General features: G+C 34.0%; 1 protein-coding gene and 1 pseudogene across 1 annotated transcript; one reads left to right on the forward strand and one right to left on the reverse strand.

Moving 5' to 3' along the window:
• Window positions 1-5,164: 5,164 nt before the first annotated feature.
• LOC149061069 (uncharacterized) lies at window positions 5,165-15,957 on the reverse strand. The gene is made up of 2 exons (XM_089230825.1): window positions 15,504-15,957; window positions 5,165-5,652 (listed from the first exon to the last, which is right to left on the reverse strand). Exons 1-2 carry the CDS (start codon window positions 15,955-15,957, stop codon window positions 5,165-5,167), a joined length of 942 nt encoding a protein of 313 aa, XP_089086951.1.
• Window positions 12,968-14,670, forward strand: LOC149061070 (uncharacterized; annotated as a pseudogene).

Consider the following 15,957-nt stretch of genomic DNA (forward strand, 5'->3'; position numbering starts at 1 on the left):
AAACACAAGACCGTAGATTTCCACATGTCACAGTTCCTGTCAGGACATGGATAATTCAGGTTCTACCTAAAAAGATTCGGGAAAATCGACGAACAGTCTTGTCTCGACTGTGGGGAACCTGTCGACGATGCGGAACACGTGTTGTTCCGGTGTGGAAGGTGGTGGAGAGAGCGGCGAGCACTGGAAGTGGTGCTAAACAACGATCTACAACCGGATACGCTGGTTGGTTGCATGTTGCAAAATAGAACGAAGTGGGACGCGGTGAAGAAATTCATGAGAAATATCCAATCGGCGAGGGAAACGGAAAAACGAGGAAGACAGGCCGAAGATCGAGGACGATTCGTGGAAGTGTTGTAACATAGAAGACAAACAAACGTTAGTTAACCTAATTTTATTGTGCGCTGAAAACGGAAGCTAGAAGGATATTGTATTGTAGAGCGAAGCTCAGCTTAAATGTCGTAGAAATGTAATTATTTGTAATCACAAAATAAATTATACGGATTCATGGGGAAGGACGGCTCGACACGGGTGAAGTGACCCCCTGTAGCGCCGTGATTCCACAAAAAAAAAGTTTAGGTTAGGGTTAACCTCTCATTTTCAACATTTTTTTTTTTTTTTTGGTAGGTTAACTTAACCTCATTATAGGGTGCTTCCGGATTTGAAAAAATCGATCAATGTTTTCGATGGATGTGAACCGGTGCACGAAGCTGATGACTAGATACAGACGAGGGTATGGCATATTTGAATTGTTGGCCTTTTGCGTTTCGCATGCAATTAGTACGGTCATACCGGTTATATCTAGGTTTAAATAATATGTAATCACCAAACTAAATATTCATCATATGCTTTGTTATACTTTACACTATATATTAATATTGTAAATGGATTTATTCCGTAAATAAATAAATAAATAATTATGTTACAGGAGATAATTTCAATAATTGAGATGACTTTGTACAATTTTGGAGTGTGTTCGTGTGACAACTACGAACAGCTGATAAGTGGGAAACCATGCAGAAAATACGACAAATGGTTGGTGAACATATCATGATTTATTTTCAAGAAAAGTCACGATTGTTGCGTGCACTGTCCTTATCGTTGGACGAGATCTGTGATTACATTATTCAAGATATAAAGAATTAACCATGTACGTTCTGGGCAAGAATCACAATGATGGAGAAGGGCTGGTTGAGCGATTTGTTAGATTGGACTCGTATGAACGAAATACATACAGAAAATAAGCATGAAAAGGAACAAAAGGGTCGCTCTACTGTAAGAACGAGCACGAAAGGCGGCTCAGCGTCTGGTGGTCACGTTTCTGATCCGACAGGAAAGTGGGTTGCAAAGACGCCTAGAAGTGAGTTCCAAATATAGTGCTGACACAGATGAATTATTAGAAACGGACAAAAGCAAGTGTTGGATCTGTCGAAAAGTCGATCATTGTTCAAGAGACTGTACGGTGAAAAAAAAATGTAAATGCTTTGCTAGCGGTGGTGAGGGGCATTTTGCTCGTGACTGCACGGGACGACCTACTGTCAATAATGTGGATGAAGGTTAAGGAAAAACAAACCTATCTAAAGCTTGGAAAATTAATGATGTTGAAATGATAGTGCTACTGGACACTGGACTGTTTAAAAATCGGTGCCGACATCTGGGATCGGATTCGTAGTGGCAGTCATTTCTATGACGAAAGTGGTTATTGATTGTATGCTGATCAGGCGAACATTATCGGTGAGTATTCTCACGGGAATCTAGCCACTCTGCCGGTGGGAGTATATCACCTGGCGGTAGCTTAAACCACATTCAGCAGCAGGTTGGATAGTGCCGCGACCTTACCAGTGGTTGACAATGAGAAATGACAAAATCTCGAAGTTAAACTGGTAGCTGGTGAAAAACCTCCGCCGCTCGGGGAGTGTAAAAACTCTACGGACGGTGGAGGCGACAGGCTATTCCAAACCTGTCTCACTAAGCGATGCCTTTCGGACCGCAAGGAAAGATTGGTGCCTCCGTCTGAAGCGGGACGAGCATATGCTCATATACCTTTCTTACGGAGTGTAGGGCCTAGTCCAAATCGGAACACTATGCTTCTGGGGCCAATCTAGCGAAACCACAGCCAATCGTCGCAGATGGACGTAGAGCGGACTTGCGGTCATCCTGACGTTCGGTGACCAAGGTGGGTAGCCTCGGTGGTGGGGCTTCCCACCCACCGTGGGTGTAACGTCTTTGGTTCCCGCTAGAGAATGCTCGAGGGGCGCAGTTTGTGGGCCTCCACGTGTTGACTTGTCAGCATCTGGGGCTCCACACTCGGCGCACCGTTTTTGATCGTCCTTACCCTACAGTGAAAACCGGGGAGTAAAGCTCGATCGATGGCTGATTATTCCGGTCCCCCTGGCATTGCAAGGTCCCGTGGATTGGAACCCGGCTAATGGCCCCGTAGCGGTAGATGGAAACGGTATCGCCCTTGGGCGCTGCCGGCTAACACCGACTCAGTTCCAACCATCGGCTCTCTCTGTGGAAATACAGAGTTAGCTAGGTGTCTCGAATTGTTTGTTCAGACGGTAAATTAATAAATATGCTTGCCTCATCCCCACGGCGGACGTTGATTGGTGTCAGCCGATTACCGCCCGCTGGGCGGGGCAAAATATCATGGCAAATACTCGATGATTACAAATGACGACTGAAGGTTCTCGGTCGCGGTGGGCGTATGCACCATCGCGAGCGAGGGCCTCCAGATCGAGGACGCAGACGTGTGTTTCTCGAGCTTGATCATGCTGTCTGCGCAGACGGAAACTTGTCTAAAGCTTTTTCTTTATGCATTTAACAAACCGCTACGCACCAGCTAAGCGGCTTCTAGTCTTCGGCCTAGTGATGTGTGCTAACGCCGTATTATCGTTGGAATCAGGAATTAATGATTTATAAATAAAAACACTAGTTAAATTACTTCACGTACACTAATTTTATTATTTCTACTCAAAATTATAACTAAGATTTTCTGTCTACACAATGGAGGTTCTGTCTAACTCGAGTCCGTACTCCGACTGCCGACACGGCCCCGTCCGTGGGAACCGTACGGGTCCTTGCACGGCGAATTCGCTGACCAACGCACTTCCCACAGTCACGTAGGCCATTGCGTTATCCAGCGAACGCACATATCTCATACAGGGTACAACACTAGACCTCGTTGTGCGGGCTCGTAAGTCGGTTTGTTGTATGTGCCACGAGCCTCCATCTTGATATGACTGGGTGGGGGTATTGGTGTGTGTTCAGTGGCTGCGTGACTGTTGTCCCCCCTGGGAACGGTGACAGCGGGATCGGAATGAAACCGATTCCAGAACAGCTCGAGGTGTCATTGGCCTAAGACAAAAGTGGGGAACACTCCGATGGATTATATCATTTGTGGACATAACACACCCACACTGAGGATCGACTATGGGCTTCATTTAAACGGCATTAGACCAGTCAGACCTCAAAAATCTGACACGGGGCCCAAATCTGAGCATGAACTGGAAGTGGTCTTAAACGGCTGATCCAGGTTCGGGTAGCAGCTGACAACGCTACTAAACCCGGAGGAGTTCCCCTTGGGAAGGGTGGGATATAAATTCCTTATTATGTCAGAGAGGTGCAGTGACAAAATTGACTTTTTAGATCGTCCTCGTATCGTAGGAACATTATGGAAAAACTAAATGAAAATGTAGAGATAAAAATGGATAACGGATTCGAAAATTTTGGACAATCGGTAGATAGGAAGAGAGAGAAATCTCCCATCATTCGCGGAACTCTTAGTGAGGAAACTCCTAGGAAGGCCAACAAGCGGATGAGGGATGAAGAGGGTGTGAGCGTTGACCGGTTCACCTACGGCGCGGGGTCCACTATGAAGAACATAGAGTTGCGGGATTACACCTGTAACTTGGGCCGTCGTGGGAGAGAATAGTCAGACAAGCTTGGTGTCCTGATTACGGCGATGAGGGTAGACAAGTCGACAATGACCAAACCCCGGAAGAAGCCTTCAAGCAGATTAGAACTGATCACATGAACGTGGTAGATGAACTCGTCTATGCGCAAATGATGATGCAGGGATGACTTCTAGAGGCCAGATACCAACGGACTCGTCAGTCGGTCTCCAGCAAGACCCCGATTAGAGAGTTGAGCAGGATGGAGAAACCCATCGAGATGTCCGCATCTCCTGGCAATTACCTGTTCGGTGAAGACATCGAAAAAGTGATAGCGGAGATAAACGCGGAAATAAAGGAAGAAAGAAAAAAAAAGAAACCGAAAATGAAGTCAAAGAAACGTAAAAAGAAGAAGATGAAAGAGGGTCCGGCGATTGTCGATCTCGTGTCGGAATCGGAATCCTCGACTTCGAAAAAAGTAAAGTCGGCCAAGAGGAAGAGAACCTAGATGACTGTGGCCGTTGAAAAACGACCAAAGGAGTCTGGCGGATCTAATTCGAAGCCGATCGAGACAGTGAAAGCGGAGGTTCAGAAAGAAACTTCAGGGCAGTCCAAGACACAACAGCCGAAGGTGAAGACCGGGACCGACAATAGATGGACGAAAGTGGAAAGGAGAAAGAAAGTTAAGAGAGTGGTCCCGAAGGAGGTTAAAATCCTCCTCGAAGAGACCCAAAAGGCGAGAAATAAGAAGTACGGAGGGTACATTTTGAAGGTTGAACAGTCTGTGGAGAAAGGTCCAGGAGCACCGAAAGTTGCCGAGGCAACTGAGAAGCAAATGGTCAAAACTTTCTGGGATGTTCTCTCCTGGAAAAAAAGTGCGCCAGTATTTAGGAAGTTGAAAAAGGTAGGAAGGGACAAACTATATCTAGATACGGAGAATGAGGATACGAGGAAACTTCTCCAAAACACTTCGTTGGACATTCATCCGGCGGGTGAGAGAAATCCTCGTATAAAAATATACGGGGTTGGGATTGAGGTGAAAGATGAGGAGGTCCCCACGCTCTTGAAAGAGCAGAACGAAGGTTCTGTGAATCTCAGACCGAGGTGGAACCTAAGTTTGGAGCTGATTCAACGAAAAGGTAGAAGACAGACGAGACCTAAAGTTCGCGGTGACACCAGAGGTTGCTGGCGAGATTGTTGGTCAGACACTCTTCTGCAAATAAATTTGGGCGAACACACACCCGTAGTCATACAAAATGACAAAGCGCAGAACGTTATCTGGACATACGACGAACGAATGACAACCACAGCAGAAATGCGAAGTGGGACGGGACCCACATGAAAGTGAATGTTTTATTTGATGTTGATATCAGTTCTTGGATGTGCTGGACTAGTTCATTTGTAGAGTAGGGATTTAAGATTGATTTTACAGCACTTAAAGAGTCACTGATGATAACGAAAGAGTCCGGAATGGAGGAGGAGGCGATTTTCAGAGCTTCGAGAATAGCATAGGTTTCCGCTGTGTAGAAGCTGGTGCTGGGAGGGAAATGTTCATGTCCTAGAACTGCTGCAAAACTCACACCATTGGGATTTTTGGAGGCGTCAGTGTATATAGGTGTACTACTTAGGTATTGTTGAGACATTATTTCTGAGAAGAGGTTACGGATGATAGTGCTGTCGGTGGAATGTTTGCAGTGGTTGGTAAGTTGAGTATTGATATGAGGACGCGTGTGAAGTTGGCCCCCCCACTTTGTCCAATTATCTCCAAACGCCGGCCATCATTTTGAAAATAATTTGAAAACATTAGAAAACCAGTTTTCAGAATTTGAAAACCATTACTTTCATCGCAGGAAACTTTTTTCAGTAAGGGGGGCCAACTTCACGCAGCCCCCCTATATTGTCCGATCAACTCCAAACCTTTGCTCAAATTTTGCAAATGATTTGAAAACATTTGAAAACCAGTTTTCAGAATTTGAAAACCTTTATTCTATTTATAAACCTTTTTTTACCTCGTGGGCCATCTTCACGCAGCCCCCCCCCCCCCCTATTGTCCGATAAACTCCAAATCTTTGCTCAAATTTTGCAAATGATTTGAAAACATTTGAAAACCTTTAAAACATTTTTTTTACTTCGGGGACCAACTTCACGCAGCCCCCCCCCCCCCCCCATATTGTCCGATCAACTCCAAACCTTTGCTAACATTTTGAAAATGATTTGAAAACATTTGAAAACCCTTATTCCATTTACAAACATTTTTGTTTTACTTCAAGACGAAGGGTCACGAAGCATCCCACATCTATGATGTAGCCAGGGGGGCTATCATATGATAAGTATGGTAGACTTCAAAAGAATATTACAGTCTCACTTTGGGAGGCTCAAATTCACCATTAGTATATTAGCTTACCAGTTTAACCGTAAAAAGTTTTCTAAGTAATATTTTTTAACAAAATCAGTTAATTTTTTAACAAGTTAAAAAACCTAAAAATGATACTGTGGAAGGTAAATAAAAAAACAACGAATACCTTTTTATAATCATTTTTTTTTTTAATATAATTAAAATAATTAAAAATACCGCGAATAAAAAAAATTCTTTCTTGAGTTATCATTTTTTAAACAATATTAAAATAATTAAAAAATATTTAAAAAATACTGTGGAACGTTAATAAAAACAAAACACTATTAATAAAATTATAATATTCAAAAAACAGGAAAATTAACTGTTAAATGTCAATTAAAAATAAAATGTATTGATAAAATATTATTGTTTTAATATATTTTTAAACATTTTCAACACCAAAATACAATTTGACATCAAATTGTTAAATTTTAGATTTTAAATGGAGCGATGGATACATAGAATTAACAATTAAGTTTTTTTTTTTTTTTTGTCATGATAAGTAGAATTTTGGTCGGTCACAGTAATGTTCACACGTAGCACGGAGTGATTTTAATTATTTTTTATTATTGCATTCAAGTTAAAGTCTTTAACTCATCCATTAAGCCGAATTACTATTTTACTCAACGAAATACTCTTGATATCTACTATACTACAGAATTATACAAATTTGTAGACACAATAGTGTACACAATATTTCTTATCGCACGGTGTTGACGTTTTGTTATTCGCTTGCTGTATTTATTTGGGTTTTTCTATTTTTACGGCATCGGTCTATACGTCGTGCCATCGACGATTTCTGTAGACAACAATAATAATATTATTGGTTGGATTTTACCATATGATAACAATATATTGAATTTATATTAAAGTAATTCTGCATTTCTGCTTTCATTTGCAGTACACATATCCAGCCGCGTGCTCGTGAATTTTATTCACCTATTTGATTGTCGATATAATTAATATTTTATACTAACTTGCTAGTTGTTTTTTAATTTTATTTAAATAAATCGTGTTTATAATGGTAAGTTTAGAAACATTTTAAATTAAAATAATATGTACCTATTATTAAAAATAATTTATTAAATATTATGAAAATACAGGTGATTCTTTTAACAAATCACATTTATATCTATTTGTTGATATAACTTTTTTATGGCCTAATGAAGGTATAATACTTAATTTTTAATATTGCATTAGTTTTAATTATATTTTTATTTAAATAATTAGATAGAGATGTTTAGATATATTTTTAATTTTTTTGAATATCTGTCTATATAATAAGTTACTATAAGTCTCTACAATGGATAGTACAATATTTATTAGAGCCAAAAACCGATAGATTCCTGCCATACAACTGCTAGCCGACCGGCGACCACGCACTTACATACGCACATTGTTTTTGTTTATTAATATTGATTGTTTATAATTCAAATATTATTGAAAATAAAATAATAAATTTAATTATTATTATAATATTATGTACCTAGGTACCAGTATAATTTAATTTTATAATTATAAATGTATGAAATAAATGTAAATATAAAAAAAAAGCTGGTACGTAAGTGGATCTGCTGCACAGTAGGTTATAAGTTGGTTACTGTTAATGGATGGTATTAATTAATTTGAATTCAATGATATAATATCATTGTATATGAAAAACGATTCTGAATGGAAATGGTTTGTCAGTCTAGGATATGCTATACTAATTTTTTATTGAATTAATATTTTTTAATCGAACTATACATATTTTTCTTTCAACTTTTTTTTATTCAATTTATAATTTTTAGTCTAGTTATTTTTTTTTTATATCAAACAAGATTTTTTTTTATTCAATATATATTTTTTATTTCAGCTCTGATAAGTAAAATATTTATTTAGTGAAAATAAATCTAAATTAGTTAAAAAATTTATTATCTAATTTTTTATTCTACTTGGATTTTTTTTATTTAAAATATATTTTTAATTATTCTATATTTTTCTTTCAACTTTTTTTTTATTAAGTTAATATTTTTTAATTAAATTATATTTGTTATATCAACTACTTTTATTGGAAACAAAAAAATATTGCTATGCTGTTTCATTAGATGTTGCCCAGGCATTTAATAGGATTCGGCACCAGGGCTTTCTTTATAAATTAAAAACAATTCTTCCAGCAACTTATTTTCTCTTCTTCCAATCATACCTCAATAACCGTTTTTTTGTGACAAAAGTAGGCTCTGAGGTATCATCAATTGCTCCTATACTAGCTGGTGTCTCCCAAGGTGCTGTCTCATCTCTTTTCCTGTATAACTTATTCACAGCTGACCAACCAACTACCCCGTATACTTCAGTAGCCCATTTTGCGGATGACAAAATAATATACATTATACACTTCTCAAAATGATCGAGACACTGCCAAACTACACTTACAAATCCATCTAAACAGCCTATCTTCCTGGTATACTAAATAGTAAATGAAAAGTTAAAATTAACAAAGAAAATCATCACTAGGGCTGTGAATTTAATGCGATAAAAAAATTTATAAAATGCATTAAAAATGTCAAAAAATGCAATAAAATATGCACTTAAAATGCAAAAAAAGGAATTTAAAATGCCAAAAATTATAGTACAAAATTCATTTAAAATGGTTTTTAATTTAATTTTTATATTTATATTAATATTAATATTAGGTACAGGATATCAAACATTAGTACAAAAAAGTGTTTATTTAATAATAAAAAAAATAATAAAAATTCGAAAATGAATTTATTTTTAAATTATAAATTTTATTATTTAATAAAATATAAATTTGATATAATATATACAGCCTGTATAAAATAAAAATAAATGTTTACAAACAAGTCAATTGACGGGATTTGATTAAAATAACTAGAAAATGAACTAAAAAAGCAAAATAAGATCTAAAAATGCGAAAAAATTACCTAAAAAATTATAAACTTAAAAAAATACAAAACAATGCAAGATAACAGTTTCATAGATGGATTCGTAGTTATATGATTCAAATTATGAACTTACAAAGCTATGTTTTACAATCACCAAAAAAAAATGCACTTCCCTATAAATTCACAGCCCTAATCATCACATATTACTTTTTCTATAAGACAGAGTAAAATACCTTCTGTTAACCTAAGTAATCAAACAATACCAACAGTCTCCAACATCCGTTACCTAGGTCTAACCCTGGACAAACCTAACTCGCCTAGGCAGATCATATTAAAGTCAAACGCAATACTACTTAATATCAACTACTTTTAGTAAATTATTATTTTTTAATCAAATTATATTTTTGTTATTTCAGCTTAGATTTTTTATCCGTTGTAAAATTTTCAAAAATAAAAAAAAATGTTCGGAGGAGAGGTGCGTTTCCGTAGTATCTTCACCTTAGAATTTTAATAATTTGAAAACCGTTGAGGTACAAACAATTGGTATTGTTTTTAATATTGATTGAATAAAAGAATCTATGTTGATATAAATAATATAGTTTAATTAAAAATATATATTTTGAATAAAAAAAGTGTAAATAGAATAAAAAATGAAGAATTTATTAAGTTGATATTTTTTGATATTTTATAAAGTTAAAATCTAAATTAAAGTAAATTAAATCAAAAAAAGTCAGAATTGAATAAAAAAAGATCCAGTAAAAAACGGGCGAGTAAAAAATGCCTGGTTGCATAAAAAAATTTTAATATATGCAATTTTTATTCAAATAAGATAATTTATTGAACTTGTTATGAATAATTTTTATTAATAATTGTTACTAATTATATTTGTAAGTTATTAATATAAATTATTACTGTAATTGTCGAGACATAATAATTTAAAGTTAAAATATCAATAAAAAAAATCATTAATAAACATTTTTTTTGAAATTTGTCATTTATAATTTTAATCATTATAGTTATTTAACTTGATATCATTTGCAATTTTTGTCATAGTTTTGAAGTTGTTTGCGAAAGGTGATTGGGCCTACATTTTTCTTAAAAATTATAAATAATAAAAGATCAAATATATATATTTATATAAATATATATATAGGTATATATATATATATATATAATGTATGTGTGAATAACTATTGAAGACAAATTATGATAATCGTAAGAGATTTAAAATTGTATGAAATGAATATAATACTTCATGATAAGAGAAGAGAAACATAGAAGAATGTTTTTTTTTAATAAATAATAAAAAAAGAGAAGTTCCTAAATGTTACATCCGCTTAGATGTGGCCCATATGATGAAAATTTTTGTCGATTTAAATGTTTGCTCATGAAAAAAGATAAAAGTTTGAAGGAATTCTATGTTCGAGGAATGCATCTTCTTTTGACATCAGATACATTGACTCAATTTGAAGAAATACTTCAAGATTTGTTAAATGTTATGATGTGTGAAACTGATGGATGGATAAATGATAATAATACATTGAAGACCCCTTCAGAATTAAGTAAAGATAAATTATTAGGACTAATAAGGACTCAAAAAAGAGATTGTGATTTTATTATTGAAGATACTAAGATGTGTACTGATGATCCATTACAATTAAACATGGATGAAGACGTGTTTGAAATGAAAACCGATGATGATAACTATACCTCATCTCATACAAGCATTGGATCAATAGATGCGTTTTTAAACAATATTAAAGAAAAATCTTAACACAATTCTTCTGTTATAGGTAAGGTGTATTAATATAAATGCCAAATGGTTCTAACTTTTAAACTGTTTTTTTATTAATTTAATATTTAAAAAAATCTATTTTTGGTTAATAAATAAAATATGCGTATCAAATGTTCTTCTAGGTAATCGAAAGTCAGCTTATTATGTACCAGATCTTGTAAAAGATGTTTTCCGCATATGTAAAGATTTTCCTTTATGGACAAGTGTGATGCAAACATTTTTTAAATCACTCCATAAAGTTGCCTCGTCAGCAGTCGTCGAATGTAGTTTTAATGAATTAAAAAACCAAATTTTACGGTTCGATGTAAAGCCAATGGCAGTAGATAAATTTGTAATTATTCATTTTCAAAACATGGAAAGTAATGCCAAACTATTTCATAGTGCACAACAAAGAAGTATATTTTCGCAACAAAATGTCATAGCAATAATGATGAATCAGATGACAATTCTGAAACTGACAATTCTTACGACAATTACGAAAATTGGAAAGGTAAAGGGAATGATGATCTATTATATTAATGATTTGATAATTTCAAATAATAGTAAAAAACTAAATAAAAAACCTGGATTAAAAAATACATGGATTCGGTTCCAGAAATTGACCGCATTCTGTTAAATCGTTCAACACCTTCTTCCAAGAATAACTTATTACAAAATGGCAACATACAAACACCACTAATTATGTCAAAAAAACGTTACCTGCTTCAAAATACGTGTCCATTTGATTCGATAACTGTGTTAATAGCAATCGCGTACAATGATAATGAAAAGTATAAGAATTATTTGAATAACAGTACCAATGATTTATTAAAGTTCTGTACTAAACTTGCAACGGAACCTGTTTCGAAGAATACTTATATAAGCCGTTTATCACTTCGAAAGATTTTTCAAGAAGATACTGGAATAACAGACATTTCACTGATTGATGCTAAATGCAATGTTAACTTTATTGCCACTAGTTTTTTGAAGGAATCGCCATCAGCTGAAGAATATCGACAATGCTCAAACAAAAAATGTAAAAATTCAAAAAAAATATCCAGCCCGACAATAATATTAGATCAAAAACAACATGACTTGACACGTTTAGAAGATAGCATAAAGTTGTATGTGGACGATCGTCAGAATATATGGACACCAAATGTCATGGAATATTAGAAGTATTCAGAACACTACATGACCATATATTCATAGAAACAGATTTATTTACTGAAACAAAGGAATACATGTTGATGGACATCCCAGTGCGCCTCAATTTAATTAATGAAAGGTTTGGATTAAATTAGAAAATTATATCATACGAAAAAGGTTAAATATTTACTATAATTTTTGGTTATTTTTACCTGTTTTAGTTTCTTATTATGTGGTGCTGTAGGATATGCATACGACCATTACGTATCATAATATGTACTCCGTTTAAATGGATGGGAAATTCATAACGACATGGAGAAAAGAATTAAGAGAGCTCCCGAAACGACTAAAATCAAGCCTCATATAATTTTATACATAAAACAATAATATTTAATCAATACATTTTATTTTTAATTGACATTTAACAGTAAATTTTCCAGTTTTTTGAATATTATAATTAAGGCTCGGAAGTTGTAGGAGTTGCATATTTTTCTGTATGCCCTTAATTTATAGCAGACCAAGCTAGAAATCCATTTTATACAATGACAAGATTAAATAAAAAAATTAAAAGTGCATATTTTTGCATATTTTGTCAATTTTAGAAAAAAGTGCATATTTCTCAATTTTCATATGCTTTTTATGTATATTTCTCAATTTCCATATGCTTTTTATGCATATTTTTCAATTTTCATTGAATTTTTATTCTCATTTAATATTTTCTACACAAATTGATGTTTTTCCTAATAATTATTTTATTTATTTTCGATTAAATTAACAGTCACGACGTATCAACGGAGCGTATTTATCTTTATTATACTAACGTCTATGCTATCGACGTTATCGTTAATCTAATAGCGATTTATTCTATATAATAGTGTATTTATAGGTGTATGACTGAATTATATGGGCAAGTATATTTTCCCCGTCAGTCATGTGTGAACTGTCGCGTGTAATAAATTCGTCCGTGTTCTGTAAAATCTACCTACGTGTTTAAAAAAATTATAATATGCCGAAAATTTCACAAACTAGAAAATTCGTTTTAGAATTCGGCGAAAATGTTTTTTCAACAGACGGTACTATTCTATTTTGTAAGATCTGTGAAGTTAAAGTGAATTGCGAAAAACGATTTACGGTTACTCAGCATGTAAAAACGAATAAACATGAACGGTTGTTAAATCGTCAACGAAATAGTATGAAGGTATCAACTACACAACAGTTTTTCTCTTCAAGTACCTCCAAAAAGTATGAATTTTCAAAAGATTTATGTAAGTCGATGATGTGTGCTAATATTCCTCTTAATAAAATTATGAATACTGAATTTCGGTCATTCCTAGAAAAATATACCTTTAAAGATATTCCATGTGAATCTACTTTAAGAAAAACGTATTTAAATGAATGTTACGAAGAAACAATCGATAAAATTAGAAAACATGTCGTTGGGAATAAAATTTGGGTATCTATCGATGAAAGTACTGACGTCGAAGGCAGATTTATTGCGAACGTAATAGTCAGAACATTATTGGTAGATGAACCTGGTGACATATTTTTATTAACATCCGAAGTTCTTGATAAAGTTAATTTTTCAACAATAGCTAAACTATTTGATGCATCAATGTTTATTTTATGGCCAGATGGAATCCGGCACGATGACGTACTTTTATTTGTAAGTGATGCGGCTCCGTATATGAAAAAAGCCGGTACAGCTATAAAAGCATTATATTCAAAAATGATACATGTCACATGTTTGGCTCACGGAATGCATAGAATAGCAGAAGAAATACGTAGTCATTTCCCAAAGGTAGATAAATTAATATCGAGGGTAAAACAAGTGTTTTTGAAAGCACCGTCTCGTACTTTATTATTTAAAACTGAAGCTCCTGGAATTCCACTTCCGCCGGAGACCATATTAACACGTTGGGGGACATGGCTACAAGCAGCTTCATACTACTGTCAATATTTTAAAGAAATATACAAAGTTTTACAACTTCTAGATTCGAGCGATGCGGTTTCTATTAGAGAAGCTAAAATAATTTTAAGTGACCGTTCTGTGGAAATGAACTTAACTTTCATTCATGCAAATTATGGTTTTTTACCGACAACAATAACACAACTTGAAAAACAAAAACTCCCGTTACACGAGTCAATAGCGATAGTGAAATCCGTCGAAAATAAGTTAGAGCACATTATTGACGAGGCAGGCACTGCAATCAAAGAAAAATTAAAAATGTTTTGAAAAAAACTGTGGTTTTAATGAATTAAAAAAAATATCAAGCATTTTAACTGGAGAAGCAACGTCAATGGAAGGACTACCAGAAGACTTAACTGGGAATGACTTGGCGCACTTTAAATACGCACCCATAACTTCATCGGATGTTGAAAGAAGTTTTTCGCGCTACAAAAATGTACTTACAGACAACCGTCGTTCGTTTGACATAGAAAATATCAAAAAAGTTTTGGTTATTCAATGCAATACATTTACAGGTATGACGGTTACAATAATCTATATGTTTAATGAATTAAAAAAAAATTAATATAATTTTTCAAATAAATTTTATTCTATATATATTTTTAGATTGAAAAAATTACAATCCATCACAAAATACAAGCCAAAACATTAAGCCAAACATAAAAAATAAATTTTTTTGTATATACGTAGTAAATTTGTTTGCATATTTAATAAATTTTATTTTGCATATTTAACATATTTTCATGCATATTTTACAATTTTTTTGTGCATATTTGCATGCATATTTTGCCTTTTTTAACTCCTATAACTTCCGAGCCCTAATTATAATTTTATTGATAAAGTGTTTTGTAACGTGCTAAAGTAATTTTTTAATACTTTTTAATTATTTTAATATTGTTTAAAAAATTATAACATAAAAAAGAATTTTTTGTTTTTTATTCACGTTCCACAGATTTTTTAAATATTTTTTAACTATTTTAATATTGTTTAAAAAATGATAACTTGAGAAAGATTTTTTTTTTATTCGCGTTCGGCAGTATTTTTAATTATTTTAATTATATTTAAAAAAAATGATTATAAAAAGGTATTCGTTGTTTTTTAATTTACTTTCCACAGTATCATTTTTAGGTTTTTTAACTTGTTAAAACCTCAGCCCCCCGAGGTAAAAAAAATGTTTATAAATAGAATAAAGGTTTTCAAATGTTTTCAAATCATTTGCGAAATTTGAGCAAAGGTTTGGAGTAGATCGGACAATATGAGGGGGGGCTGCGTGAAGTTGGCCCCCCGAGGTAAAAAAAAATGTTTATAAATAGAATAGGTTTTCAAATTCTGAAAACTGGTTTTCAAATGTTTTCAAATTATTTTCAAAATTATGGCTGGAGTTTGAAGAAAATTGGACAAAGTGGGGGGGGCCAACTTCACACACGTTATATGAGGGGACCACATCCAAGGGGCGATGAGAGTTGTGTTTTACTCATTGATTGTGTTTGAAGGCCAATATTTGTACTGATCGTTGTAAAATGTTCAAAAATTGTATTCCTGTTGTTGGTAGGACTAGAAGCACGAGGATTGTGAAGAAACTTACTGAAAATGTGATTAGGCAAGTTCTTGATTCTTAATATGTATTTGAGTACAAGGCTATGGCGTCTTAGTTCAAGAGGGAGTTCACCAGCGTTGTATAAGATGCTATCTACCGGGCTGGTTCTAAAAGCTCCAGTAACCAAACGTATACTTTGGTTATGTATAGTATTAATGGTGTTGAGTACATTATTTTTTGCGGAATTGTAAATTATAACACCAAAATCGATTATCGAGAGAATGAGAGATTTGTAGATTCTGAGGAGGCTTTTTGTCTCAGATCCCCATGTCTTGTTACCAAGTATTTTAATGATTTTCAT

Source organism: Diuraphis noxia, unplaced genomic scaffold (assembly GCF_037042655.1).
Source record: "Diuraphis noxia isolate RWA-SAM2 unplaced genomic scaffold, SU_Dnox_SAM2 contig0001, whole genome shotgun sequence".
In the NCBI taxonomy this organism is placed as follows: Eukaryota; Metazoa; Arthropoda; class Insecta; order Hemiptera; family Aphididae; genus Diuraphis; species Diuraphis noxia.

Coding starts and splice junctions, on each gene's coding strand:
- LOC149061069 (XM_089230825.1), bottom strand. CDS start 15,957: ATGAAAATCATTAAAATACTTGGTAACAAGACATGGGGATCTGAGACA. Junction 5,653..15,503: donor ACTCTCATCGCCCCTTGGAT/GTGGTCCCCTCA, acceptor CGGCGTTTGGAG/ATAATTGGACAAAGTGGGGG.